Consider the following 27,358-nt stretch of genomic DNA (forward strand, 5'->3'; position numbering starts at 1 on the left):
AATAACTCAGGGACTATGGAAACTCAGATTCCTGCTGGGCTGAGGAGACCGAGGGATAACATGTGGCCACGTGGGGTAGAAAGTTGTTAATAAGCAATGTGGATGTTTTGAGGGTGGGCTATGCCCCCTTTTGTGAATGCACACTTACATGGGGCATTTGTGAGGTGCTGATTCCATATTCATTTTACCTTTATCCATAAAACTGAAGTCACATAGTATTTTCAGGTTTTTATTTTTTAGGTTTTTTAGTCTTTAAGGAAAAAAAAAACTGTGGGGCTTTTCAGAGAACTTTATAATCATTCTAATTATTTTGTAATTTCCAAGAAGAATCAAGAAATAGTCCACAGACCAATAATTCTGAAACAAAAAAATTTACATCTAAAATTGAAATTATCAAGTAGCAAGTGACCTAGTTACATAAGCCTGCCTTCCTTCCTCCACCTTATTTGTTACCTTTCGATGATGTGAAGTGTGTGTCGGAGGAATAGAACTTGTGGTGAGGCAGTTCCCCACACCGCCCAGCGTGTGGGTGAGGGCTGCCTCACCTCCAAGAGAGGGCTGCCTGGGGGGCTGAGCAGTGGGTGTCAGAAGGGCAGGTCTGTGTGTCCTAATCAGTAAGAAAAGGCCTGAGCGAGCGCTGGAGGGGAGACCTGCAGACAAGAGACGTCTGAAGTTTAAGAGAAAAACTGTGGCTGCTGGTCTGTGGAACAAAAAGGTCTTTCTTATACTGGTAAGTTTTGATTTATCTTGGATTTTAGAAAATATTGTATTTCTCTTGTCTTAATAACTGTTTTGTGCTTTGATGATATAAGAATATTGCTTAAGTTTATGTTGTCAGGTTCACTGATGAACCCTGATTTAAGTCATGCCATGGAAAGACAGAAGAGATCGTCTGATTTCTGTTGAGTCGATTATGTGCCGTGCACTATGTGGGAAACCTTGCACCTGTCATGTTAGGTGACTCTGACAGCAGCCTGGGAGGTAGTGGCTGCTGCTCTGAAGGACCAGGGCTTGGGATGTCCAGGGATCTGAGTCCAGCTTTTCTGGCTCCACAATCGCTGCTCTTTCTCACAAACCTTAAACCTGATCTTCAAGTCACTCTTGACCAGCACTTGGGAAAGAACTCTAGGGACATTTGTAAGGAATCTCATAAAGTGTAGCCCCCCTGGAAGAGTGAGCTGTCCCCATCAGGAAGAAGGCAGGTCCGACAAGGCCAGACTGGAGACGTCTCCTTCATGTCACTCTGCACACCCAGGAGCTGGGTGTGCTTGACATGAGTGAGGCTCGGTGAGGGCTGATTTCACGGGGACTGGTGCAGAGGAGCAAGGGAGGTGGGTGAGGAGGATGGGGGGAGGGAGGAGAGGGCCACGGGGCTGACGAGGGGCGGCAGGGCAGTGGGGGTCTGCGAGCACCCTGGGAACGTGTGTCCTGGACACATTTCCGTGATGCTTCGAGAGAGCTCTTGAGGCCTCAACGCTGGGAACTGGCTCTTGCGATAGCATCATCTTCCAACAAGTGAAAGTGACAGGCGGTGGCCAGTGTCACTGAGTTGTGGGCTAATGTGTTTCTGTCATTTAAGAATCTTCACTCCACTCTGAGTCGATGTTGGAGACACAGCGTTAATCTTGCCTTGTGTCTTGTCTTATTAAACATCTGGGAGCGTCTCAGCCTCGCTTACCTGGGGGCCGCTTGTCTAATAATATCACTCACCCTGAGAAAGAGGAAATGCACTTGGAGAGACTCTGAGCCAAAATAGATACCACGAGGCTTGTGCCCTGACCTCGTGTGTTCCTCTCCCAGGGGAGACCCTCAGGTGCATGTTCAGATGCACCGGCTCCTATTTTAGGCGCGGGTCTGATGAGCTGGGCTGTTTTGGTTTTCCAGCCCAGAGCCTGTTAGAAGAGAATGATCAGGCCTGGGTGGAAGCTCCCAGGGTCCTATGCAGTGGAGGTGACAAGGCAGGTGGTGGGCTGCTGTCAAAAGGAGGGGTGAAAACCCCAAAACACAGGACAACTCAGTGGACTTCGTGGGGCCACTGGACGTGGAAGCAGACACTGTAGTCCCGAGTGTTTGTGAGATCTTGGTGTGGAATTCGGTGCATTGCTGCAGAGAAGCGCATGCCCACCCCTGTGGGAGGCAGCCAGGCAAGGCTGGATAGTACTCGCTTTACTGGGAGACAGCTGGGAGCCTCACTGCTGGATTAACAAGATTTTTCATTTGCTGGGTCCCCCTGATGTTGAAAGTTAATTTGGAACATGTTTAACTGGATGTTGCTGAGCATAGCACCCTCAGCCCCTGGGCATTGTCAGGGTTCAGAGAGAGCCACGTGGGGTGCAGGGTGACCTGGGTCTTAGGGGGAGGGCTCTCTGGTAGCTTCTTCCCTTTCCTCCTAGCCCCCAGGGAGTTCAGCATCATATATCATCCTATCTCCTCTGAAATCCTACGGGCTGGTGGAGATGGAGGCTCAGAGTACAAACCACGTGCACTTCTGAGGCCTTCTGCCTCCTCCCTGCCCAGCGTGTCTCCTGGGCAGCAGCTGTCCCTGAGAGAGGTCGGGCACGGCAGGGTCTCGGGCCACCCCAGGCACGCTCAGTCAGCACCTGTGTTTGCACCATGGGGTGGGATTGTAAGCATAGTCCCCTGGCAGCTCCAACCTTCAGGTATAGAAAACCTCAACCCTAAGGGATGGGTTCACCTCTGAGGCAGGGAGTAGGATTGTTTAAATTTTAACCTGGCCTGGAGATGAGCAAAGCCCCCTTCTTACCTGCACCGGGATAGCCACTTCCTCTGTCACACCAGAACACCAGCCAGGGGCTGTACCACCTCTGGTGGCACACGCCACCCTTATTCATTTCTGTAGCAGCTTTTGTAAGTCAGCATAGCTGTTCCTGGGGGATCCGGTGGACAGGTTGGTCCTGAATGTGGGTCACTGAGGCCAGGACGCGGTCACAGAGGTGAGGAGGGGCTTCCGACTAGGTTTACTCAGGATGGTCTAACATCCAAGTCACTCAACTGAAGTTTCCCAACATGGAGACCATGTGAGCCTTTCAGATTTCTTTTCTGGTAGATAAAGAGACATTTTAGTAAATCTAAAAATCATGTCATATGTGTGTGGTCAAGTGGACATGTGATGAAGTAAGCCTTCCCTCTTTGGTCTTTTTGTCACGACAAGTCTTTCCCACTTCTGCAGAACAGGTAAACGTACTTGTGAGTCCCCTCTCCTCCAGGAGGGCAGCTGGCGGTGGCTGGTGCCCGGGGGCTGTGGGGTCCTCTCCTCAGGTCCCCTCTGAGGTCAGCTGCTGTCAGAGTCGCTGCCTGCTTCAGGTGAGGGGCCTCTCTGCCGCCCACATGCCATGAGCTGAGCCCGTGGGCAGTGGTTCTGGGGGATTTTTAAGTAAGTCTGAGGAACACAGATCCCTTGGGAAGCTGGTTATGGAGCTGCTGGGTCTGTTTCATTAACCATGAGGGTCTCATTAGGCCACCCCCACTCCATGCTTCTGGTGTCTAAGCAGGGCCTCTTGTCTAACACCTTAGAGTCTGTTTTTGCCGTTTTCTACATCTAACTCAAAGCAGGATAGCATGTCCATTGTTCTGGAAACTGACAAAGAAAGAAATTCATAATAGGAATGCTCAGGAATGATCTAGAAGGTGCTATTTCTCCAGTGAGCACAAGGAAGAGTGCTGTGATGAGTCCTTTCCCTGTTCTTAGAAATTCTGTTTCATTATACAACCAACTCATCTCATTATTAAATACACAGAAATAAAAGGCTGGGCACGGTGGCTCATATCTGTAATCCTCACCCTCTGGGAGGCAGAGACAGGTGGTTTGCTTGAGCTCATGAGTTTAAGACCAGCCTGAGCTAGAGCGAGACCTCATCTGTAAAAATAGCCAGGGGCGGTGCCTGTGGCTCAAAGAAGTAGGGCACCGGCCCCATATGCCAGAGGTGGCGGGTTCAAACCCAGCCCTGGCCAAAAACTGCAAAATAAATAAATAAATAAAATAAAAATAAAAATAGCCAGGCATTATGGTGGGTGCCTGTGGTCCCAGCTACTTGGGAGGCTGAGGTAAGAGAATCACTTAAGCCCAGCAGTTGAGGTTGCTGTGAGCTGTGATGCCACGGCACTCTACCCAGGGTGACAGATTGAGACTCTCTCTCAAAATAAAATAACATTTCTTACATTTCTAGCTCCTACATAGTCACCATCACCATTTTAATATTCTTCATCCCAGGCTGTGTCCTGGCGGGATCTCATCGTGGTTTCTAACTTTTCATTGTACATTTTGGTAAGGATAAGGCTGCATCTAGGATGTTGGGGTCAGAGCTGGACGCTTAAATTTGGAACTTCAAAGGGGCTGCTATTTTCATGCAGCCAGCTCATAATTTTGGAAAGCCTCCCCCAACCCCCAGCCCCTGGTACTGTGGAGAAAAGCCATTCTTCTTCAAAGCTGCAGGTGCCTCAGGGGTGCAGGGGCAACACTCAGTCTCTGTTCTGAGGAGCTGGGGTCCTGCTGCCAGAAGGTATCAGGAAGGGGGAAGACCGGGGTCCCACCCGTGTCCCTGAGAACATTCTGGAGGCCAAGTCTAATTGTGGGAGTTGCTTCCCTCCCTCCAAGTCCTCCTGAAGCTCCCCCGGCTGCTGTCAGCGTTCCCAGGGCTTCTCTCCTTCCACTATGTCCTGCCCTTTAGTTTTTAAATCAAAGTAACCTTTTGAGCTTGGCACCCTGGGAGGTGGCAGACCCCACCTCCCCACCATAGTCTCTTGTATCAACCCCCAGAGCCACGGTCCGAGTGCCTCATCCACACCCGGAAGCTGGTGACCCCACAGCAGAAGCCAGTACCACCCACCGCCTGTCTCTGCCCATATGTCCCTTGGCATATAGGAATGAAGCCACTCTTCCCACAGGCCCCGTGGGCACCTGCGGCCCCTTTCTCGCATGTTGTGGCTTCTCTCCCTCGGTACCCTGATCTCAGAAGCTCCCGGGCACCCTAACCACTGAGGAGCCCAGGGCTGCCGCAGGCTGAGCTGAGACTTCCCAGTGCCCAGCGCTGGCCTGGATTTAGTCTGAACGTCACCCCAGGAAGTCTGTGAAAGACTGGGAGGTGGTCGCCAGCTCCTGGCACCTGACAGGGAGAGGGCAAGGGGATGGTTCTGTCTTGACATCACGGGGTCCAGGTCCCCACCTGGGTGAGGGCTGTGCATGGGGGGCTGTCCACCACCGAGTCTGTGGACTTCAGGGATGGAGCTGAGCTTGGACATACAAAACCCTGCTGGGAAACCAAGCTTGGGGCACATGGGGTGGAGGCTGCCCAGGAGAGCAGCTGGCTCTCTACCTGTCTGGTCTCTGCCCGCCTGGTCTCTGCAACTCTGCCCACCTGAGTCTCTGTGTCCCTGACCACCTCACACCGAGGCCAGCAGCAGGTCAGGCTGTGACTCAGCATGAAGGACGTAAAAGCACAGTGCCTCCCGCCCTTCACGACTCCGTTCTCTTCCTTTGAGCCTCTGGTCCTTTTCCCCTCAGTCTTCTCTCTTCAGCTGCCTGCAGTGCAGCTGCCACTCAGACGTTCACACCGAATGGCGATCCCCAGAGAGCATCATGAACACTCGTGGTTGGACACATGGGTCAGTTTTCAGCCCCCACATTCTCCCTGGCCTTTCCTAACATCTTGCGTGGGTGTTTGAGTGACCGGTTCTTCTGCTGCGCCTTACATGTCTCTCCTCCCCTCCTAAGCATAGGCCCGGCCTCCAGGGCTCCACCCTCACCTCTGAGCTCGATTCCCGCCTCTGTGTGGAACGATTTCTGCTTCTCCTTAGGATCCCCATAGCCACACCGCGAGTCTGCTGCACCCCCAACACCATGTGAGACGTGCTATGTGTCCAACCTTCTGTCCATCATTCCCAAATTCCACTCTCATTTTGTGGATAAGATCACAACTGCCACAAACTGTGGCTGAGGTGGATTTGAGGTCATATCAAGAACCTCAGCCACATGACCCGATGTCCTCACAGTCTGTGGCCCCTGATCTCTTTCCCCCTTAGACCAGTTTGTAACTTTTCTTCCCTGTAAAATTAAGTTGCCTCTTAGAAATGTGTTCTCAGCCCTGCTGTTCCCAGTTCTGTCCAGACAGAAAATCTGGCACCACCCTAAGGCCCCGTCCTCTCCTTCCTTACTAATTTTCACACTGTCTTCCACGGTTACCCCAGAAACGCATGGGCTATGGGGTCAGAAGAAGGGGCTTTGGGCCTTGGCTGTGTGTCGCCGGGTGTGAGAATGTGAGGGAGCGGCTTTGTTTCTCTGAGTTTCGGTTTTCTCGTCTGTCAGCTGGGCTGATCAAGATGACGCGGCCCTATCTAGAGCCTGCATGTCCTTGGTTAGTGCTGAGGACCAGGCCCTTCCCCACCTGTGACCTTGGGCAGGGCTGTTCCTGGAGGACATGCTGGCTTCCTGCTGGCCTTGCTGTCTCTCTAGTAACTCTGCCCCTCACTCCAGGGCTCATGGACAACCGTGTCTCTGTCCCTTTCGTAAATCTGCCCCTCACTCCAGAGCTCACAGGCATCTGTGTCCTTGCCTGGTCCCAGCCTGTCCTCCTGTCCTGCTGCCTGCCCTCAACTCTCCTGCTGTCCCCTGCCCCACTTTGCTCCTGCTCTGTGTCCCCAGATGCCTTCTCCCCTCTTCCTCCCTCTTCTCCTAGCCTGATTGGCCCCATCCTTCCTGGCTGAGCTGTGCCCTACCTTCCTCCAGCTTGCACCTGGCAGCAACCCCCTCCCTGGGATTCTCACGTGGTCTCCTGGCGGTGTCCACCCCCCCGCCCCCTCCCCCAGGATTCTCACGTGGTCTCCTGGCGGTGTCCACCCCCCCACCGCCCCCACCCCCAGGATTCTCACATGGTCTCCTGGCGGTGTCCACCCTCTCCCTCCCTGGGATTCTCACTTGGTCCCCTGGCGGTGTCCACCCTCTCCCTCCCTGGGGATTCTCACGTGGTCCCCTGGCGGCGTCCACCCTCTCCCTCCCTGGGATTCTCACTTGGTCCCCTGGCGGCGTCCACCCTCTCCCTCCCTGGGATTCTCACGTGGTCCCCTGGCGGCGTCCACCCTCTCCCTCCCTGGGATTCTCACGTGGTCCCCTGGCGGTGTCCACCCTCTCCCTCCCTGGGATTCTCACTTGGTCCCCTGGCGGCGTCCACCCTCTCCCTCCCTGGGATTCTCACATGGTCCCCTGGCGGCGTCCACCCTCTCCCTCCCTGGGATTCTCACTTGGTCCCCTGGCGGCGTCCACCCTCTCCCTCCCTGGGATTCTCACATGGTCCCCTGGCGGCGTCCACCCTCTCCCTCCCTGGGATTCTCACTTGGTCCCCTGGCGGCGTCCACCCTCTCCCTCCCTGGGATTCTCACTTGGTCCCCTGGCGGCGTCCACCCTCTCCCTCCCTGGGATTCTCACTTGGTCCCCTGGCGGCGTCCACCCTCTCCCTCCCTGGGATTCTCACATGGTCCCCTGGCGGCGTCCACCCTCTCCCTCCCTGGGATTCTCACTTGGTCCCCTGGCGGCGTCCACCCTCTCCCTCCCTGGGATTCTCACATGGTCCCCTGGCGGCGTCCACCCTCTCCCTCCCTGGGATTCTCACTTGGTCCCCTGGCGGCGTCCACCCTCTCCCTCCCTGGGATTCTCACATGGTCCCCTGGCGGCGTCCACCCTCTCCCTCCCTGGGATTCTCACATGGTCTCCTGGCGGCGTCCACCCTCTCCCTCCCTGGGATTCTCACTTGGTCCCCTGGCGGCGTCCACCCTCTCCCTCCCTGGGATTCTCACTTGGTGCCCTGGCGGCGAGGCCCAGGCAGGCCTGCTGTTTCCTATGTGTTGCTTGTTTTATCATGGGCTATTCCTCAACTTTCCAACTCCGAAAATTCCTTAAAGGCAGGCTTTTAAGTACGTCTGTCTACCATGTGCTGTACGTAGCAAATATCTGCAAAAGTAATCAGTAGCAGGCAAGTTAGGCTGGTGTTCTCCTGACAGTCTGGAGGACAATTCTTAGGCCAGATAGCTTAGGGCTCAGAGTAGCAGGGTCACTCCCAGGCAATGACATGAAGGATGTACACCTTGAAATCTTGGTAAATATCAAAGTCAGAGGTGTCAGCACAGCTTGTAATATTGCCCATAAATGCATGCTTGTCCTCTCTGGGGCAAGTCATCAGAAGGCTTGACGGGGCTGGCTACTCCTCACGTGGCCGGAAGCCGGCCATTGGCAGTTATCAACCAGGATGTGCACGGGTGGCTTCTCCCTGTGGCTTGGGCTTCTTGACTCATGACTGAGGTGGGACCACTTCATGGACCCACAGGCCCTGGGCAAGCTGCAAGCCTCCTTCTGATCAGCCTCAGAATCCGCAGGTGATTGCTCAGTTCTATTCTATTCCTCAAGCAAGTCTCTAAGGCAGGCGTCCTCAAACTGCGGCCCGCGGGCCACATGAAGCGGTGTGAATTGTATTTGTTCCCGTTTTTTTTTTTTTTTTGCTTCAAAATAAGATATGTGCAGTTTGCGTAGGAATTTGCTCATAGTTTTTGTTTTGTTTTTTAACTATAGTCTGGCCCTCCAATGGTCTGAGGGACAGTGAGTTGGTCCCCTGTTAAAAAGTTTGAGGACACCTGCTCTAAGGCAAATTCAGAATTACAAAGAGAAGAATTAGACTTTACTTGTAATACCCAGAGCAGTATGCCCTTTTGGGGAGCAGAGGAATTGAAGTACAATCTTGGGACTATCATGAGAAGGAAAAATCTCAGGTGCAGGGACAACGTGGTCAGCGAGCTTCAGGCCAGCTCTCCCCAATTCCGTCCACCACCCACCCAAAACAAGGCTTGAGTTTCTTCCTAATATTGCATGCAGCTGCATTAAAGACCAGCATGGTGGCTGTACCCTGGTCAGTAGATACCAATCACCTGGGTGGCATTCTCTGCAAAGTTGAAGAAATATCAAATCCTTAGTTATCCTTCAAGGAACTCTCAATATAAACTAGGGGGAAGTCAATTTGGCAGGAATGCTATTTGTTTATGTAACTGCTGTCTGAGATTTTAAAATTTGTTTATTCTTACCACCAATATACATAAGTATGTAATTTTCCTCTTCTTCCCTGTTAGGGGAAGCATTTGTGTCCCCTGCTACATGGCCCTTTCCTGCTAAGAGTCCTCTGTGGTTGGACTTGCCTTTCCCCTCAGTGGAAAATCAAACTGGTGATTGGAAAGGAAAGTTCACCAGTAAACTCTGAGCCAGGTGTACTGTCCTCAGCATGTCACAAACAGCCACGGGCAGACTGTTCCCTGCCATTCCTCAACAAAAGTCCTCAGGCAGTTGTTGTCAGCTGGCTCTGCCTGTGTCTGCATGAACATGTCACAGGTACTGTCCAGCTTTCACCCTGGGCAGTGGCTCGAGGAAGCATGCACGGCTGCATGCAGCCTTTCTTGCTTTTCGTGTCCCTCAAGTTCTATGCAAATGTGCAGCATAATTTTAAATTTGAGGAAGATAAACAAGAGGCTGAAATAAGACTGGGACATTCTCTAGAGAGAGATGAACAAAATGGGTCTGACATAGAATTTGGATATTACTTGGAAATAAACATGGAAGAAATATGGGGTCCTTGGGGGACTGCTCCTCCTCTTCAGGGGCTCAGGACCCTGTGGGCAGCCCTGGAGTGGTGTGCAGAGAGGAAGCGGTGGGGGGAGCAGGAGGTGGACAGTGGACAGGGAAGGGCAGAGTGGAGGGGCTCACTTCACTCCCCACCCAAGAGCTAGAGCTTTCAGTCAGGAAGCACCAGGGGCCACTTGGGAAGGTCCTTTCCGAGGGTGATGGGGACGCCTCCTCTGTCAGGACTGGGTCAGGAGAGGTTGCTGCCCCATAAGACAGCACAGGGAGGGAGAGGGACACTGCCATGGGAGGACCTGGGACCTCAAGGTCTGCAAAGATCTCAACATCAATTGAAAGAGCTTTTCTTTTGTAGGGAACTGAACTTCCTTTCTTTTGCAGGAAGTGAACAGAATTATGGCAGGTCCTTGGAGGGGGAGCTGGCCAACCACAGGGAGATGACCAGGGGGTCCTGTGTGGTCAGCCAGTCTCCAGGGAGGCTGATGGACATATGTGGCTTTCCTGGTGCTTGCCCAGTCCTGGGGACTGGCCGTGCTCAGAGTCCCATGGGAAGGAGAGACACCTGCGTGGTGTGGTGGGTGCTGGGCAGCCATGACATGTGTCTGGGTGAGGAGGTGACCACCAGCTTGCTGCATGTGGCGATCGAGTCCCTGGGCTGCAGCCTTTCAGCATCCCTGAGACCTGTTCCCAGCAACCCAGGCGTGACCCCCTTTGTGATTCTAGGATTCCTTTATTCTCTATTCTCTTAATTCACCTACACCTCAAAATAAATTCTTCAGTGTATCCCTGTCAGCTGCTCTGCTTGGTGCATCTAAGGATAGGGCAGGCACCACGAGGGTCCTGTCAGGGCAGGGGCAGGGGCCCTGCTCCTCAGAGACCCTGTGGCTGAACCCAGACTATCCAGCGATAATAGCTCAGAGGCAGTGAGTGTGACCGTCCTCCAGGCAGTGGTCTGGCTTCTTCCTCTGGACAGGCCTCGGTATTTCTTGGGCACTCTGAGGTCACAGCTATCGTGGTCCTTGTTCCAGAGGAGGAAACTGTGGCCTGGACAGGCTCAGTCAACGCTTCTGCAGCTCAGGCTCTCAGGGTGGACCAGGGCCTGCCTATTACCTCCCATAGCTTTGTTCAAATGTTTCTGAATCTTCCCAGCCAGCTTGCAGCCAGCCTTGCTCCCAGGGACAACCCAGTGAAGGGGCGTGAGGGCAGAGAGTGACCTGAAGACACCCCAAAGGCTCTGTCCTCTGAGGAGCAGCGACAGCTACTCTGCCTCTAGTGTGACTTTGGTTCCCTGGGACCATCGGATTACCCAATAAGCTGTAGGACAGACGTGGTTAACCATCTGCATTTGGGCAAATAGTTTTACTTCTCGGTAGGAAGTGGTAAGTCACAACTTGCTTTGGGCCGGTTCTAGCATCTTGCTTTTTTCTTAGTGTCCCTTAGAAGTTGCATCTGTTGGCAGAATGGTCGTCAGGTTGGCGCTGCGGGGCTAGGCGAACCACTGAGAGGGGTGTGCTGGACAGTCCACGTGGATCGCAGTGCTGGTGCTGACCGAGGTGAGCAGGCCCCAGGCCCCTATTCTAAGACAGGCTCATCAGACATGGAACTGACTTACTGGGTGATCTTCCAGAATGCTGGCACAATTGACCTCATTTACATTTAACACAACAGTCTTCCTTTCCTAACGGCATTGCCCTGTGGTTTTAGTAGGACGACTGCCTTTTCGAGAAATGCGCTTTTCCTCTAAGTCTACAAGTGATTTATTCTCATAATCCTGCGCTAGAGTGTGGGTGAGGGCTGTGTCTTCCTTATACAGAAAAAATACCCTGGGGCATCAGTCTGGAAAGAAACAAAGTTCTTTATTTAACCAAGTACATAAAAATGTTTTGAAAAGTTAGAAATTCACCTAAGAAATATTTTGGAGGCAGTAAATGATTTATGGAATGCAAGGTAATGAGTGGGCATCTGGGAGGGCCTGAGATTGAGTGGGAGGGCGTGTGAGGGGAACTGCTGAAGAGACGTTCTTGGAGGCACAGTGCCGCATGGGTCACGCTCTGGTGGTGGCTGAAGGTGCCACAGGGACCATGAGCCAGTATCTTAGGATGGAAAAGAATACACGATGGTGATAGAAGGGGTCAGCTGTGCATTTTCTCCAAAGTCCAAGTAGCAGCAGATGATAGATTAGACTGCAAAGAAAGCAGGCGCATGAGGCCTCCATTAAAACACTGCTGGAATGCCTCAGATGCAATTCTGCAAATGCCACAGAAATCATAAAGGTAAACTTCCAAAGAAGCAAAAGAAACAAAAGAACCACCCACAAAAACTCAATAAATGAATCACTGGGAAAAACCCTCCTGGCTTCCTACTTAAATGCCCTATTCAAAGTAGAGGAAGCTGGGCTGGAGTTTCAGCTCCACTGATGATAACCTAAAAACGTTTAAAAAACATCATGCCCCCGATTCAAATGAGCTCTGACAAAATACATTTGCTGAATATCTACCATGTCGTGTGTGAAATTCTGATATCAATAGAATGTTTCTAAGCAAATGCATCACTTGAGCTCCCCTGGGAATTCTGCTGCACTGCAATGAGGTCCTCCGCTGTGGACAAAGTGAGCTAGAATGGGCACAAGGGGCAGCGGCAGCCCAGGCCCTTCTCGCAGTCCTAGCCAGGCTGCAGTTCCCACCCTTACAACAGGGGCAAGGTCTGCCTGAAAGGCGTTCATCTTGTGGAAAGGGATAACAGTTGCAAAGCCATGACCATATTGCCCAGCATGAAGCCAGAATGTAATTTAGAGCTGTGCACACATGCGTGCACACAGAAACCCCCCCATACACATGCACACAGGCATATACCTGCACACACACATATGCACACCCACATACACACAAATACACATGTGTGTACACATACACACCCATACACAGACACACACACCCAGATACATATGCACACAGGCATATACCTGCTCACATGCATATCACACCCATACCTACAAGCGCCCCCCATATACACTCCCATATACACGTGCATATATACATACCCATACACACACCCACACACAGACATACACAACCAGATACATACCCACACAGGAATATACCTGCTCACATGCATATGCACACCCATACACACTCCCATACACACATGTGCACATATACACACCTATACACACACCCACATACAGACACATATGCACACAACCAAATACATACCCACACAGGCATATGCCTGCACACACATGCACACACATACACATAATGAGGCTAACCTCATTAAACACGCAGACACACACATGCACACACATATACTGCACACACATGGACACGTGTCCATGCACACGTGCTCATACACACAGGCACACACAGACACGTGTCCGCGCACACGTGCTCATACACACAGGCACACACGGACACGCGTCCGCGCACACGTGCTCATACACACAGGCACACACGGACACGCGTCCGCGCACACGTGCTCATACACACAGGCACACACGGACACGCGTCCGCGCACACGTGCTCATACACACAGGCACACACGGACACGCGTCCGCGCACACGTGCTCATACACACAGGCACACACGGACACGCGTCCGCGCACACGTGCTCATACACACAGGCACACACGGACACGCGTCCGCGCACACGTGCTCATACACACAGGCACACACGGACACGCGTCCGCGCACACGTGCTCATACACACAGGCACACACACGCTTACACATTCTTCTTTAGTTTTTGCTCCTCCTCTGGCAAAGCCATCATTATTTCTGAAAACAAATTTAAAATCTTTAGACTTAATTTAACACATTGTTAAACTAAATATTAAATGTTTATGAATTAAAAATTTAACAGTTTTCCTTACCAAAAATATTTTATAACCATCGTTACTAACATTTTCCCCAGATTCAGTTTTCTTGGGTGGAGGCTGCCCAGGCAGATGGAGGACAGTGTCCAGTGCCGTTCTGCCCTCTTTTCGGCCACTCCCTGCTACCACCCTGGTCCCCACACAGAGCCAGCCAGTGACTGGTTTCCCTGAGGGTTTAGGATGCACTTACCCACCTGTCCTGGGGTCACCTGCATGTGACCAGAGGAGCCCAAAGCCTCCATGTTCAGAGAAATGGTTTTGTCTGAAGCAGGGGCCTGCGGCCTGTGGCCTGTGGGGGTTGTGTAAGGAGGGACACTGATGAGGGCAGCCCTGCCCCCTTCCTGTGGCTTCTCGGGTGGGTTCCGCGTTTTAGCGGAAGGTGTTATTAAGTGCCTTTTCATTTTTGAGTGAATTAATTAGCTGTTACTTTCTGAGACACTTTCTTTCGCATGCTCTACCTAACAGGAAGCCATATGACTTCACTGCAATAAAAATTTGTTAATATTTAAAATACTATATCAAAAATGTTGCTCCAGAATGAAGGGTTTTTTTAAAGCAATGTTTTCTTTTCGTGTGTGGGAACAAAATCTTTAAAGTGTTACAATTGAAGGCAGCAGCTAAGGGACCACTTACTACATGCACATCTGATCTCCGAGGGGTCTGGTACATCTGCGTGTCATTTCAAAGAGTAGAATATTTATATGATTTCAGGCCCTAAATGCAACAGTCATGTGAGAGGCGAGGCTATCAGTGTGCACGTCTAAAAAAGGAAGAAAAGCCATGCAGAGACTGATCTTTAATAAAAGTTGATTCCCAAGACTGCAGTATGTCCACAACGCAAAGGGACTTGACCAGGGTCAGTGTGAAGCCTGCATGTGTTTCCTGCAGTTTCCCGAGACTGGACGCGTGTCCAGTGTGAGGCTGGCATGGGGAGCACTGTGCATCTTGCCTTGGTGACACTCTCGCCACACACACCTGTCAGGTCACGTCAGCCCTGGACAGGGGCGTGGGCAGCTGTGGCCAGCCGTGTCTGTTCCTCATCTTGCCGTGTTGTGTTGCCTGGACCAGGACTGGCCCTTAAGAGCTGTCTCCAGAGGAAGGAGTGAATGGTCCTGTAGGTCAGCATTACTCAGAGTGTTGTCCAGAGAACACAGACCTGAAAGGTTCTGTGGGGGCAGGTGGGTTTGGGAAATGATGGATTATTATCTGATAAATGAGCTGCCACAGGAACGCACAAGAGGTGTGGCTAGCAGCCTGCCGGACCAAGAGCGATGCCTCGCCCTGCTTCCCCTCTGTCTGCCTCTCCGCCTCTACCCAGAGTATTTCTGGGAACTCACTTTTAAATGCTGGTCTGTGCTAACCATCTAGTTGTTAGACGCTTGACCTCCAACCTTAATTATGCATGAGAAAAACACGGAGATGGCAAGGATATGAGGAGTGGAATTGTCACAGGAGACAGTGCCTGATCGCTCCATCTCACTCGAAGTCAGACTTCACTAGACACAGGGATGCACCCCTGTCCTGGAGGTCCCCAAGCCAGCAGACACAGCTTACAAAGTCACGTTTGGTTACAGGTTAATATGTGTAGAGCATTGTGCGTAGTGTATGGGAAACCTTGTCCCCAAAGGCTGCTATTGGTACACAGTCAGCCCATGGAGGGAGACCCCTGTGTCCCCACCAGGGGACTGTGCTGCCGTGACCGCATCTATGTGCAGTAAACAGCCTAGATACACAGCTGGAGTCTGCCGAGGAGCACTTTTAAGATAGGGACTCCCCTGTCTCTCTTCACCAGTAAACACGGAGAGCGTGTTCACCTGGCCTGGTGAACCCGTCCCAGTGTCCCCTCTGCTGTTAGCTCTTTCCTTCCCCCAGGGCTGTCCCAGTTATCCAGACTCAGGAGAACTGATTATCTCCTGTTCAGTAAGGACCCAGCCACCCTGAAGCCGCCCAGGCCACTGTTAGACGGTTTGAATACCATCCTTCATGTCAGGTCAAATTTGTTTACAATCCCCACTGATGGGCACACTCCTCCCTCTTGTGCAGGGAGGGGCAAGCCCAGACCGTGTCTGAGGACGGCCTTACCAGTGATGGAGGACGTCTTTCTGCTCATAGGCTCAACACGCCAGCTGTGAAGTGGGGCTCCTGCCCTGCGTCACTGGGACGGTTCACTTCAGCTGAGTCTGGGGGTCGTTCCCCACCTTCCCCAGCTTAGTGTAGTGTTGCTGTGCAAACCTGAGGCACCGTCACCTCCCCCACCCTGAGCCCTGCAGTCTTGGTATGTAGCCCACCTCTTAGAAACGCGTTTTAACAGGCAGCATGTGCTGGGCACTTGTGTGCGTTTCCCATTACTGCCCTCACCAGCTGCCGTAGCTTCAGGAGCTAAAGCAACAGAGATTCATTTCCTCACAGTCCTGCAGGTCAGTGGTCTGATGCAGGGCTCACCAGGCCTGGAACCAGGGGTCAGAGTTTCTAAAGGAGGATCTGTTTCCTCACTTCATCCTGCCAGGAGCAGAAGCCAGTTCTCGGAGGCTGTGGGGCTGGGTGACCCTGTCATGCTGGCTGCCGGCTGAGGCTTTCTCTCAGCTTCTCAGGGCAGCCCCTGTTGCTGGGCATGTGGCCCTCACTTCTGTCCTCAGCTCCAGCAGTAATACTTCCAGCCTCTCCCGCCTGCAGAACCTCTCTCCTCCTGCTGCTGCCTTAGGTGAGGAGGAGTTCTCCACTTCTGAGAACTGTGTGCTTACTGGGGTCCTTCCTGGATAGTTAGCACCCTCACCCCAGCTCAAGGCCTCTAAGTACTCACAACTGCATGCCCCTTTGGCCATTAAGGTGACCTGTTCACAGATTCAGCAATCAGGACATGGGCGTCTTTGGGGCCATGATTCTGCCGACAATAAGCTCAGTCCCTGGTGTCAGAGCATGTGTGTATCTGCCTTTAATCTGTCCCCACTGTAAGAGCAAGTGTGTATCTGCCTTTAATCTGTCCCCAGTGTCAGAGCATGTGTGTGTCTGCCTTTAATCTGTCCCCACTGTCAGAGCACGTGTGTATCTGCCTTTACGTCTGGAGGTCATATATGAGCCGGGTGGTAAACAGACGTGTGACTGTGTTCACGGGTCTGACTCACTGGTCTCCTAGTGAACTTCCCAGCAAATAAAACTCTTCAAACTGCTATTGCTGCTGGTTCCACATACATGCAGCTGATTCTGTAAGTCCAAGTGGTGGGTCTTCCTTTTTCACTACTGGACTTTGCCGTGGTAAATTCGACACTCTGTTGATTCTGTCCAGAGTTTCCTCACCCAGTATCTTCGTTATCTTTTTAGGCTTTTCGATGTCTTCAGGCCTGATGAACTTGTTTCCTCTCTCCTGGACACCCGCAGAGAACTTGGGCAGCACACAGCTCAGTCAGCCCTGCATGGTGTCGGGAGAGGCTTTGCAGTCCCCAAACCCCTGGCAAATCAGCTGGTTGTGGCTGCACCCCGTCGAGCTTCCTCATCTTGATTACTTACAAGTTTCAGATTCAGTCACAGATTTGCAATGTCTGCAGTACCTCCTGGGTGAGTGGTCTGGTGACTATGGCCACCCCAGCTTGGAGATCAGCTGGTGACCCTCAGCACATCAATGTTCACGGTGAAGGCTGTGCCCAGTCAGAGGCACCTGTCCTCTCTCTCTGAAAATGGGGTTTGAAATCTCCTGCACCAGCTCTGGGCTCCCGGGCCCCGCAGGCATCGTTCCCTGGAGTTGAACCACTTCACTTCAACATTCTCTGAATGTTTTTGAAATGTTTTTCTAAAAAGAGTACAGAGATGCAAAACAGGAGTCAGGAAGTTCTGCTTTCGTTAGTTTTTAGGATATGCAATGAAGCCCTCGCCAAGGAGGCGGCCTTTGTGGTGTGAGGTCCTCAGGGACACAGCAGGTTACAGGAGTCTCATTGGGTGTCACACCACAGTGTGCCCGGCTGGGTACCCAGGTGGCCTGAAAGGATTACAGCTGTGAGAGTAACATCCAGGCAGTGACAACAGTGAGGGACTGAGAGTAAAATCCCACACTGTCCTCCAGGCAGCCGGGTACTGGGAGGGACGCCTCCCAACTGCCAAACCAGACTGTAGAATGATGCTTGGACCGTGTGTCATCATCTGATTCCCCCTTGGGGGACCCGAAAATCTCCTCCAAAGCTCAGTGGGGGACAGTTTGTCCCTACAGAGTTTCTTGTTACTGATTAGTTTTATAGAAATGTTTCTATACCCACTTGTTTGGGAAATACTTGCATTTAAATTCCAAAGATAAGCAAATTTTATTTTAAGGACCAGATGAGCTAAATATAGTTTACACATGACTTAACAATTTCAAAAACACCCAGGAGGGGTGATGACAACAAAATATGGAGAGAGAGGAAGGGATGAGCCTCTCAGAGAAACAGAGTGAGGGGTGTGTGCAGGTGAACCTCACTGTCACAGACGGAGCGAGGCGCGTGTGCAGGTGACCTCACTGTCACAGACGGAGCGAGGCGCGTGTGCAGATGACCTCACTGTCACAGACGGAGCGAGGCGCGTGTGCAGGTGACCCTCACTATCACAGACGGAGCGAGGCACATGTGCAGGTGACCCGCACTGTCACAGAGTGAGGGATGTGTGCATGTGACCCTCACTGTCACAGACGGAGCGAGGCGCGTGTGCAGGTGACCCTCACTATAACAGAGTGAGGGGTGTGTACATGTGACCCTCACTGTCACAGACAGAGTGAGGCGCGTGTGCAGGTGACCCTCACTGTCACAGAGTGAGGGGCGAGTGCAGATGACCCTCACTGTCACCGAGCGAGGCGCGTGTGCAGGTGACCCTCACTGTCACAGAGTGAGGGGTGTGTGCAGGTGACCCTCACTGTCACAGACAGAGCAAGGCTCCTGTGCAGGTGACCCTCACTGTCACAGATGGAGCGAGGCGCGTGTGCAGGTGACCCTCACTGTCACAGATGGAGCGAGGCGTGTGTGCAGGTGACCCTCACTGTCACAGAGCGAGGCATGTGTGCAGGTGACCCTCACTGTCACAGACGGAGCAAGGCGCGTGTGCAGGTGACCCTCACTGTCACAGAGTGAGGGGCGTGTGCAGGTGACCCTCACTGTCACAGACAGAGCGAGGCGCGTGTGCAGGTGACCCTCACTGTCACAGAAAGAGCGAGGCGCGTGTGCAGGTGACCCTCACTGTCACAGATGGAGTGAGGCGCGTGTGCAGGTGACCCTCACTGTCACAGAGTGAGGGGCGTGTGCAGGTGACCCTCACTGTCACAGAGCGAGGCGCGTGTGCAGGTGACCCTCACTGTCACAGATGGAGCGAGGCACATGTGCAGGTGACCCTCACTGTCACAGAGTGAGGCGCGTGTGCAGGTGACCCTCACTGTCACAGACAGAGCGAGGCGCGTGTGCAGGTGACCCTCACTGTCACAGATGGAGTGAGGCGCGTGTGCAGGTGACCCTCACTGTCACAGAGTGAGGGGCGTGTGCAGGTGACCCTCACTGTCACAGAGCGAGGCGCGTGTGCAGGTGACCCTCACTGTCACAGATGGAGCGAGGCACATGTGCAGGTGACCCTCACTGTCACAGAGCGAGGCGCGTGTGCAGGTGACCCTCACTGTCACAGACAGAGCGAGGCGCATGTGCAGGTGACCCTCACTGTCACAGAGTGAGGCGCATGTGCAGGTGACCCTCACTGTCACAGACGGAGCGAGGCGTGTGTGCAGGTGACCCTCACTGTCACAGACGGAGCCAGGCGCGTGTTCAGGTGACCCTCGCTGTCACAGACGGAGCGAGGCACATGTGCAGGTGACCCTCACTGTCACAGATGGAGTGAGGCGTGTGTGCAGGTGACCCTCACTGACACAGATAGAGCGAGGCGCGTGTGCAGGTGACCTCCTTGTCACAGACAGAGTGAGGCGCGTGTGCAGGTGACCCTCACTGTCACAGACGGAGCAAGGCGCCTGTGCAGGTGACCCTCACTGTCACAGACGGAGCGAGGCGCCTGTGCAGGTGACCCTCACTGTCACAAATGGAGCGAGGCACGTGTGCAGGTGACCCTCACTGTCACAGACGGAGTGAGGCGCGTGTGCAGGTGACCCTCACTGGCAAGGAACTGCTGGGTCACCTAGAACTGAACAATAAAGTTAAGTGCTCCCTCCTTCTCTCACATCCTCCTGACATATTACAGAGCGTTTGTTCTCAGTGCCTTAAAGAAGATACAGAAATATCCATTTAAAAGCTTACTAGTGTCTTTCCCGCCACAATTTCCATAACAGTAAATCCACAGCTTGTTTCCTAACAGAGCTGATATTTGGCGTAGGAGATTTGAGGCAATGCGGCAGCTGCATAAAGGATCTTCACCTGTGGTGGGACGCGTGCCAGTCTGTCACCAGCACAATTTCCTCAAAACAATTCACACAAATTTTGAAGTGAGAATAGTGGTCTTGGCAGGCTGAGTCATTTCTAATCACTGGGAGCCACTGGCATGCCAGTAAACCCAACAATGATCCTCTTGCTGAACATCCTGACTCTGAACTTCAGGGCATGAACCTGTCAGCACCCTGACTTGTACATGTCTATACCTAACCGATTCCTAACACCATCCTAATACGTAAGGAATTTGTGAATTTTGGTTTGTTGCGACTTATCTTCCATTCTACACAAATACGAGTAAATTAAAGGGAATTAAAGTACTGTCTCGTGAATAGGACATAATTCAGGCCGATGTCCTCACTTTCTTTTCTTTTTCTTCTTGTTGAAAGAGTCTTGCTGTGTTGCCCAGGCTGGAGTGCTGTGGCGTCGACCTCGCTCACAGCAGCCTCAGACTCCTGGGTCCTCCTGTTCAGCCTCCCGAGGGGCTGGGGCCCTTGCTAGCACCGCACTGTTTTGTAATAATTTCTTTGGCACCTTCTTAGAGCGAGAGTCTGTCTGATTCAGGCTTGTACCCCCACACCTGCCCTCAGTAGAAAGTTCATAAACGCTCGCTGAATTGAATTCAATTTGAGTTCAGAAAATATTATGTGTCATAGCGCATTTGGAAACCCACTTTCCTTATCTGGGGCCCGGCTGAGCCTTGACTCCACGGTACAGCGTGCCAGGCCATCCCTCAGACTCTGGCTCCTGCTGTCTCCACCTGGTGCCCCCTCTCCCTAGTGATGGCTTCCGCTGACCTCTCAGCTGCCCCTCTCAGCATCCCCAACCCATGACGATCCCACCGTTGTTTGTTCTTTTCCAGAATTTCATCCAAATGGAAAAATATGGGACATGGGCTCTGTGTCTGCATTCGTCACCCAGTGACGTGTTTGTGAGCTTTGCCCGTGTTGGAACGTGCACTAACTCATCCCTTTGCAGTGCTGGCCCGTGTCCCATCACACAGACATGCCGTGGTTCATTTATCTGTTCACCCTTTTCCAGTTTGGGGCCATTAAGAATAAAACTACTGTGAACACCCAAATACAAATCTCTTAATTTCTCCTGAGTAAGTGCAGGTGCACTGGGTGGGGGATCTGGTGCCCGTGCGTGTGGCTGCCGCACTCCCTGCTCCGAGTGGCAGCGTGTTCTGGCATCCCTGCCAGCAAAGCACGGCAGCTCCAACTGCGTCACATCTGTCTACCTTCAATTGTGGCTGTTCTAGTGGGTGTGAAATAGCACCTCAGTGCGGTTTTAATTTGCATTTCTCTAATGATTAGTGACGTTGAGCATTTTTCTGTGTGTGCTTTTGCTATCCACGTCTTTTCTTCAGTGAGTTGCCTGTTTACATGATGCCCGTGTTTCTTATCATGATGCCCGTTGTTTATCTTTTTGATAGTAAACTGTAAGAGTCCTTGTATATTCTGATTAGAACCTATTATCAGATATAAGTTTATAAATATAGTTTTCTATTCTTTTTTAAATTTTTTTAAAGATCAGTTTTTAATTCTGATCAAGTACAACTTTTCAATTTATTTTTATAGTTCACGCTTTTTGCAATTATATGAGAGACCCTCTACATTCCCAGTCATAGAGATTTTCTTCTATGTTTCCTTCAAGTTTTTTTTACGTTTTAGCTCTCAGATTTAGACCTACAATCCATTTGAGTTAACTTTTGCGTATAGTATAAGGTAAGGAGTAAGGGTCAAGTTTTTGTACATGAACAACTGGTTGTTCTATGACCATTTACTGAAAAGACCTCTCTCCCCCGTTGCATTGCCCAGACGCCTTACATAGAAATCAGCTGCTGTTTATATGTGGGCCCATTTCTGGATTCTGTCCTGTCCTTTTTCCAGGGTCATATGGCCATGATTATTGTAGCTTTCTCAAAACTCTTGAGATTGGGTGGAGTCCTTCAATTTTGTTCTCTTTTTCAAAATTGTTTTGGGTATTTGAAGCGCTTTGAATTTCTAATAAATTTTAGAATCAGCTTGTCAGTTTCTATAAAAAGTCCCACTATGATTTTGACTTAGTTTAGGTTGCATCTATAGATGGACCTGGGGACAGGTGTCTCAATATTGAGGCACATGTGCAGGGCAGTTGCTGGTGCACATGGAAGCCACACTGCCGGCTTGGATGAATGATTTCACCCTGAACTTGATAGACTGTCCCCTTAATTAGGTCTTAATTTCCCTCAGTAATGATTTGTGGCTTTCAGCATGTAAATCTTGTTTAAATTTTGTTAGATGTATTTCATTTCATGTTTTTGATACCATTCCGTATATTGTGTGCACACACACACACGTAGTTTTAATTCCCAGCCTTTGTTGCTAGGAGTGTAGAACTGCAGCTGAATTCCGTGCTGCATCTAATCTGGGGGTAACACCAATCAGGGCAGTTTCACTTCACACGTTGGGCCTCGTACCTGCTGCTGACTGGCAGAGCTCTCAGTGCTCCCCTTGCCAGCCACAATCCCGCAGTGACGGTGCCCAGAGTCTGGCACAGCTGCTGTGGTTTGCAGCCTTTTCTAGCCCTTAAACGCAGCATGTACGTCGGGTCCCTGTTGACCTACTGTGGCTGGAAGCTGAAGCCCTGAAGTTCCGTTTTGATTGATTGGTGAGATCATCTCCTCACATGTGTTGCAGCGCTGGGCTCTGTATTAGGCTCCTTCTGCATGCTCCCAAGCACTCAGCTGTACACTGGGGACAATGGCAAGAGGCAGAGGCACCCCACGCCTTCTTCCACGAATGGGGCTGAGGAAGCAGCAAAACACAGGGGTATGTCCAGAAAGTGACTCAGGGCGATTCGTGTTATGTTGACTTCCTCCCCCAAAGTTTGGTTTCGATATTGCCTGTGAGCAAGGTCACAGCGCAGTGTGAGGGACACTGTGGGGAGTTCCTCGCAGCTCCTGAGCCTGCACTTCCCTTGTTCCCTCTCATGACCTTGCCAGCCCTGGGGCAGAGTCAGGTCCAGAGGGAGAAGACGGGGAGTGGCTGGAAGCACATCTCATGCCAGGGAATGTTGGGCTGCAGATCCGACTGGAGGGTGGCGGGGAGTCAACAGGGCAGGAGGATAAATGATGCCAAAACCAAGAGGGAGACTGAGAAGAGCAAAGCTCCTTCATTCTCCCATGTTGAGTTTGCCTCCAGCAGTGGGGTGCACAGCCCTGCACCCACAGCCCTCCGCACAGCCCTGCTGAGCCCCTAGAGCCTGAGCAGCCTCAGCTTTGCCCCCATTCCCAGCATGGCAGACTCTGCAAGGTTGCGGCACAGGTATTGAGCAAACATGCGGTGCCCACGCCACACAGGGCCTCTCTCCCCAAGGGTCATTCCTTCACCAAAGTCTCCATGTTCTCCAAGACCCCAGATCAGGGCCCCTTGCTGACTACACCAGCCCTGACCTCTCTTCCTGGCACTCGGATTTCTGACAATGAGGAGGCATCTGCCCCAGAAGATCAGTGCTTGATAAGCGCAGTGGTACTGGGAGGTCCCGCCTGCTGCCCTTTCTGAGCCACATTTAGGCCTCTCCAGTGACCTCCATGTTCCAACTTGAAGAAATTCTACCAGAGAGTCTCACATCCCGCGTGAGTGGGAGTCACTGAGCCATCTTGTGAAGGATTCCAAGTCTCAGACAATGAATCCTGGTTTTCTGTACTTCTACCCTTCTATATGTTTTGTTCACTAGCCCTTTTGGATATATTTACACTGAATTTTGCACAGTATTTTTGTGCAGTCACATTTATGATTTAGCTGTGCATGAGGGACCTGTAAGTTCCATCCTGCAGCCCGGCCCGTCCATCCGTCCGTCTGTGGGGGCAGGTGTGAGCACTCGTGACAGAGGCCAAACGGCCCACAAAGCCTGAAGCACCCACTGTCTGGCCCTAAAGAGGCGGCCGGTTCCTGCTGTAAATGCATGTTTTTACGCAAAGTAGCCGGCAGCTCACTGTGTGTTCACATGGGACGGGGCACGGTGAATTTAACTCCTCTCTGGCTCTCTCCTAACTCGGAGTATTTTGCTTTCTTTCCCCCTTAGATTCTCCTTTCCTCATATCTCTGCCGGTGCCAGAGGGACCACACTGTACATTTGGTTTTCTATATCAGCTCTGCATTTTTTGGTCCAGATCAAATACCACAATGAGGGAGGTAAGAATTTATTTTATTTTTGTGGAGAGCATAATTTTGATTCATTGTGGCTACTCAAAAATTGCACGACAGCTAACTCTGTTTACTTTCCAGGCACCAAAGAATGACAGCAACGCTTACGAGTTTGTGGATTACTACGGGTCAATGGAGAGCAATTACTCCTTTGATGAGGACGCCTTGCTGTGCTCCCTGCAGGAGGTCAGGGAGTTCTCCAGGCTCTTCGTGCCGGCTGCTTACTCCTTGATCTGTGTCCTCGGGCTGGTGGGCAATGTCCTGGTGGTGACCACCTTTGCTTTCTATAAGAAGGCCAGGTCTATGACAGACGTCTACCTCTTGAACATGGCCATTGCAGACATCCTCTTTGTCTTCACTCTCCCCTTCTGGGTGGTGAGTCATTCTGCCGGGTCCTGGATTTTCAGCAATGAGATGTGCAAGCTGATGAAAGGTATCTATGCTGTCAACTTCAACTGCGGTATGCTGCTGCTGGCCTGCGTCAGCCTGGACCGGTACATTGCTATCGTGCAGGCCACCAAGGCCTTCCGGCTCCGATCCCGGACACTGCCGCACAGCAGAGCCATCTGCCTCGTCGTGTGGCTGCTCTCAGTCCTCATCTCCAGCTCCACTCTCGCCTTCAATCAGAAGTACAGCCTGCAGGGCAGGGACGTCTGTGAGCCCAAGTACCACCCCCTCTCGGATCCCATCAAGTGGAAGCTGCTGGTGCTGGGACTGGAGCTGCTGTTTGGGTTCTTTATCCCTTTGGTGTTCATGATATTTTGTTACACCTTTATCATCAAAACCTTAGTGCAAGCTCAGAACTCTAAAAGGCACAAAGCCATCCGTGTGATCATGGCCGTGGTCCTGGTGTTTCTGGCTTGTCAGATTCCTCATAACATGGTGCTTCTCGTGACAGCAGCAAACATGGGCCGGATGAACCGGTCCTGCCCGGGGGAGAAGCTCCTTGGCTATACCAAAAACATCACCGAGGTCCTGGCTTTCCTGCACTGCTGCCTCAACCCTGTGCTCTACGCATTCATTGGCCAGAAGTTTAGGAGCTACTTTTTGAAGATAATGAAGGACCTGTGGTGTGTGAGGAGAAAGTACAAGTCTCAGGGCTTGTCCTGCTCCAGGATGCACTCAGAAACCTTCCCCTCCCGGCAGACCAGTGAGACCGTGGACAATGACAATGCGTCTTCCTTCACCATGTAGCAAGGTAGGTGTCCCGAAAGCCTTTGGAAGACATACTAATAGATGTTACGAAAGAAAGGAAGGAAGGAAGAAGGAAAGAAAGAAAGAGAAAAAAGAAAGAAAAGGAAGGAAGGAAGAAGAAAGAAATAAGAAAAAATGGCCATGGCCAAATATGCATGGGAAAACTGGAAATTAAACCCAGTTAAGCAGGTCCGTTTTCCTGCAGGACCAGCCCTGAGCATGCTCACGGGCTGTGCACACCTCTGCGTGGGGTGTGGGTTCTGTCCGGCGTCTCCCAGAATGCTTCGTAAGGATGCTTCATGGCTCCAGAGAAGATTACAGGGCTGGCATGCCACAGTCTCTGGGAATTGCCGAATTCCAGTAAATTCTTTACATGTGTGAATGTTTTCAGACATATTCACCCCGAAGTCATAGGCCACAATTTCTCCTGGTTCTAGCACAAAATGGTAACATGGTCTGAAAAAACAAAACAGAACAAGCAAACAGAAGCCCTCGCATTGCTCAAGTTAGACATGTTTAAACCTTTTATCTATCAGAATGTTTACTGTTGCTAAACAGTGGTAGAATAGGCTAGTGTTTATTCTCATTTTCCTCCGACACCCACCACAACCGTAAGCTGGGAAACACGGCAGGAGAAAGGCAAGCTCACGTGTTCACACCTGAAAAATCTTCAGGGACACAAGAATGGCGGCTGAACAAGTGCCAGTGACAACTGTCACCAGGGGTCAGGCCATTCAGGGTGCAGCAGGCCAGCAGGAAGGTGTACATTTGCTTTTCTTTCCCTGGGAACTGTCCCCTGTAATTAGCAACCCGCCATAAATGTCTATTAGGCTGTGAGTTCTACAAAGGCAGGGTCTGTAATGACCTGTGTAGTTCTGTGCCCTGCATGCTACAGTCTCAGCTTACAAAAGGGGTTTAGGAGATATTTGTATGATGAATCATAAAGAAATGGGAATGTGTTGTGTACTTTAGGATGTTAGATATTTTAGTCTTTTAAATAAATAGAATACATTTTTAAAAAGAAGGCAACTTTACTTAGACAATGTGGAGATAATTTTCGTTCCATTTCCACACTGTGGTTGAAGGACAGTGTACAGCTAAGGGCTGTGGTTCTGAAGAGCTTCCAATCAGGGAATGCCCAGCCAGAATTATGTAGGCTTTTGATAGCAACTTTGAGGTGTTTTTACCCAATATCTGAGTTGTGATGAAGTCAGATTTTAACAACTCTCTTCAACTTCATAGGATGTTTATACATCTAAGTGTATAAAGTGCTGTGTAAATATTGCTGTGAATGTAAGCCCCCAAAATAAATATTCTTGTGTACAAAAATACAAGCATGTGTTAGAGAAAGACTGATTATGATCAGAAATACTAATATGTTTAATCCTGAAAAATGTGTTATTTTAAACTTTATTTTGTTCTTAGCTTTAACTGCATCTCTCTATAAAATACAAAATGATGACTTACATTCAATGTCTGTGTTTTTAAAGCATAGTTTTGGATTTGCAAAATAAAAAAATGTGTTCTGTACGTGAAGGAGAATCATCTTTCACCTGAGGATCCTGTTGCTAGGGGAGAGTGGAATTCAGGGTGTTTCTTGTCCTTCAAATCTGTCAGTGTTTGACTCTAGAAAGTTTGGGGAATGTCTTCGGGGGCAGTCATGTGTCCACATACACATGGTAACAAGCAGGCAGTGATTTATCGCACTGCATAAAACGGAGAGGAGAAAACAGACTTCCGGGAGGGACAGTGTCCTTCCCACTTTGCACAGGGAAGCCCGTGTGTTTTGACCGTGATAGATTAGGCTGCAGGGGGATTGAGAGCACAGGAGAGGCCAAGGCTCAGCCAAGGCACCTGGACAGCCCCTGGCAGATCAGGGCAAATGCCCTGCAGAGAGACCCACCACCCAGGACGCACACTGGACAGTGCCCAAAGGTGCTCTGTAGCTGCGGCCTCTCCTCTGTATTCCACAGATAATCACCACTGGATCCTGGCTGGTTGGTCTGAATGTCTAGAAGGGTATGCCTGGAGTTAGGATTAGCAATTTAATAAGAACATTTGGCTCTTCTCCCTCACGCTGAAGGATGAACTGGACTGTG

At 51.2% G+C, this 27,358-nt stretch overlaps 1 protein-coding gene and 1 long non-coding RNA gene across 3 annotated transcripts; one reads left to right on the plus strand and one right to left on the minus strand.

Moving 5' to 3' along the window:
- The first annotated feature begins 545 nt into the window (after window positions 1-545).
- On the plus strand, window positions 546-26,789 carry CCR6 (C-C motif chemokine receptor 6). 2 transcript variants are annotated; one of them, XM_053591551.1, is made up of 4 exons: window positions 546-730; window positions 11,059-11,181; window positions 23,944-24,053; window positions 24,147-26,789. In XM_053591551.1, the coding sequence occupies exons 3-4, from the start codon at window positions 24,045-24,047 to the stop codon at window positions 25,257-25,259; spliced, it is 1,122 nt and encodes a 373-aa protein (XP_053447526.1). In that variant the 5' UTR covers window positions 546-730; window positions 11,059-11,181; window positions 23,944-24,044; the 3' UTR covers window positions 25,260-26,789. The 2 variants fall into 2 exon arrangements, with proteins under 2 accessions (XP_053447526.1, XP_053447527.1); XM_053591552.1 differs by lacking the exon at window positions 11,059-11,181.
- On the minus strand, window positions 11,439-13,793 carry LOC128586032 (uncharacterized). The gene is made up of 3 exons (XR_008380170.1): window positions 13,689-13,793; window positions 13,352-13,400; window positions 11,439-11,721 (listed from the first exon to the last, which is right to left on the minus strand). It is a non-coding gene; the product is annotated as an uncharacterized LOC128586032 (long non-coding RNA).
- Window positions 26,790-27,358: the final 569 nt, after the last annotated feature.

This window comes from Nycticebus coucang, chromosome 5 (assembly GCF_027406575.1).
Source record: "Nycticebus coucang isolate mNycCou1 chromosome 5, mNycCou1.pri, whole genome shotgun sequence".
Lineage (NCBI taxonomy): Eukaryota > Metazoa > Chordata > Mammalia > Primates > Lorisidae > Nycticebus > Nycticebus coucang.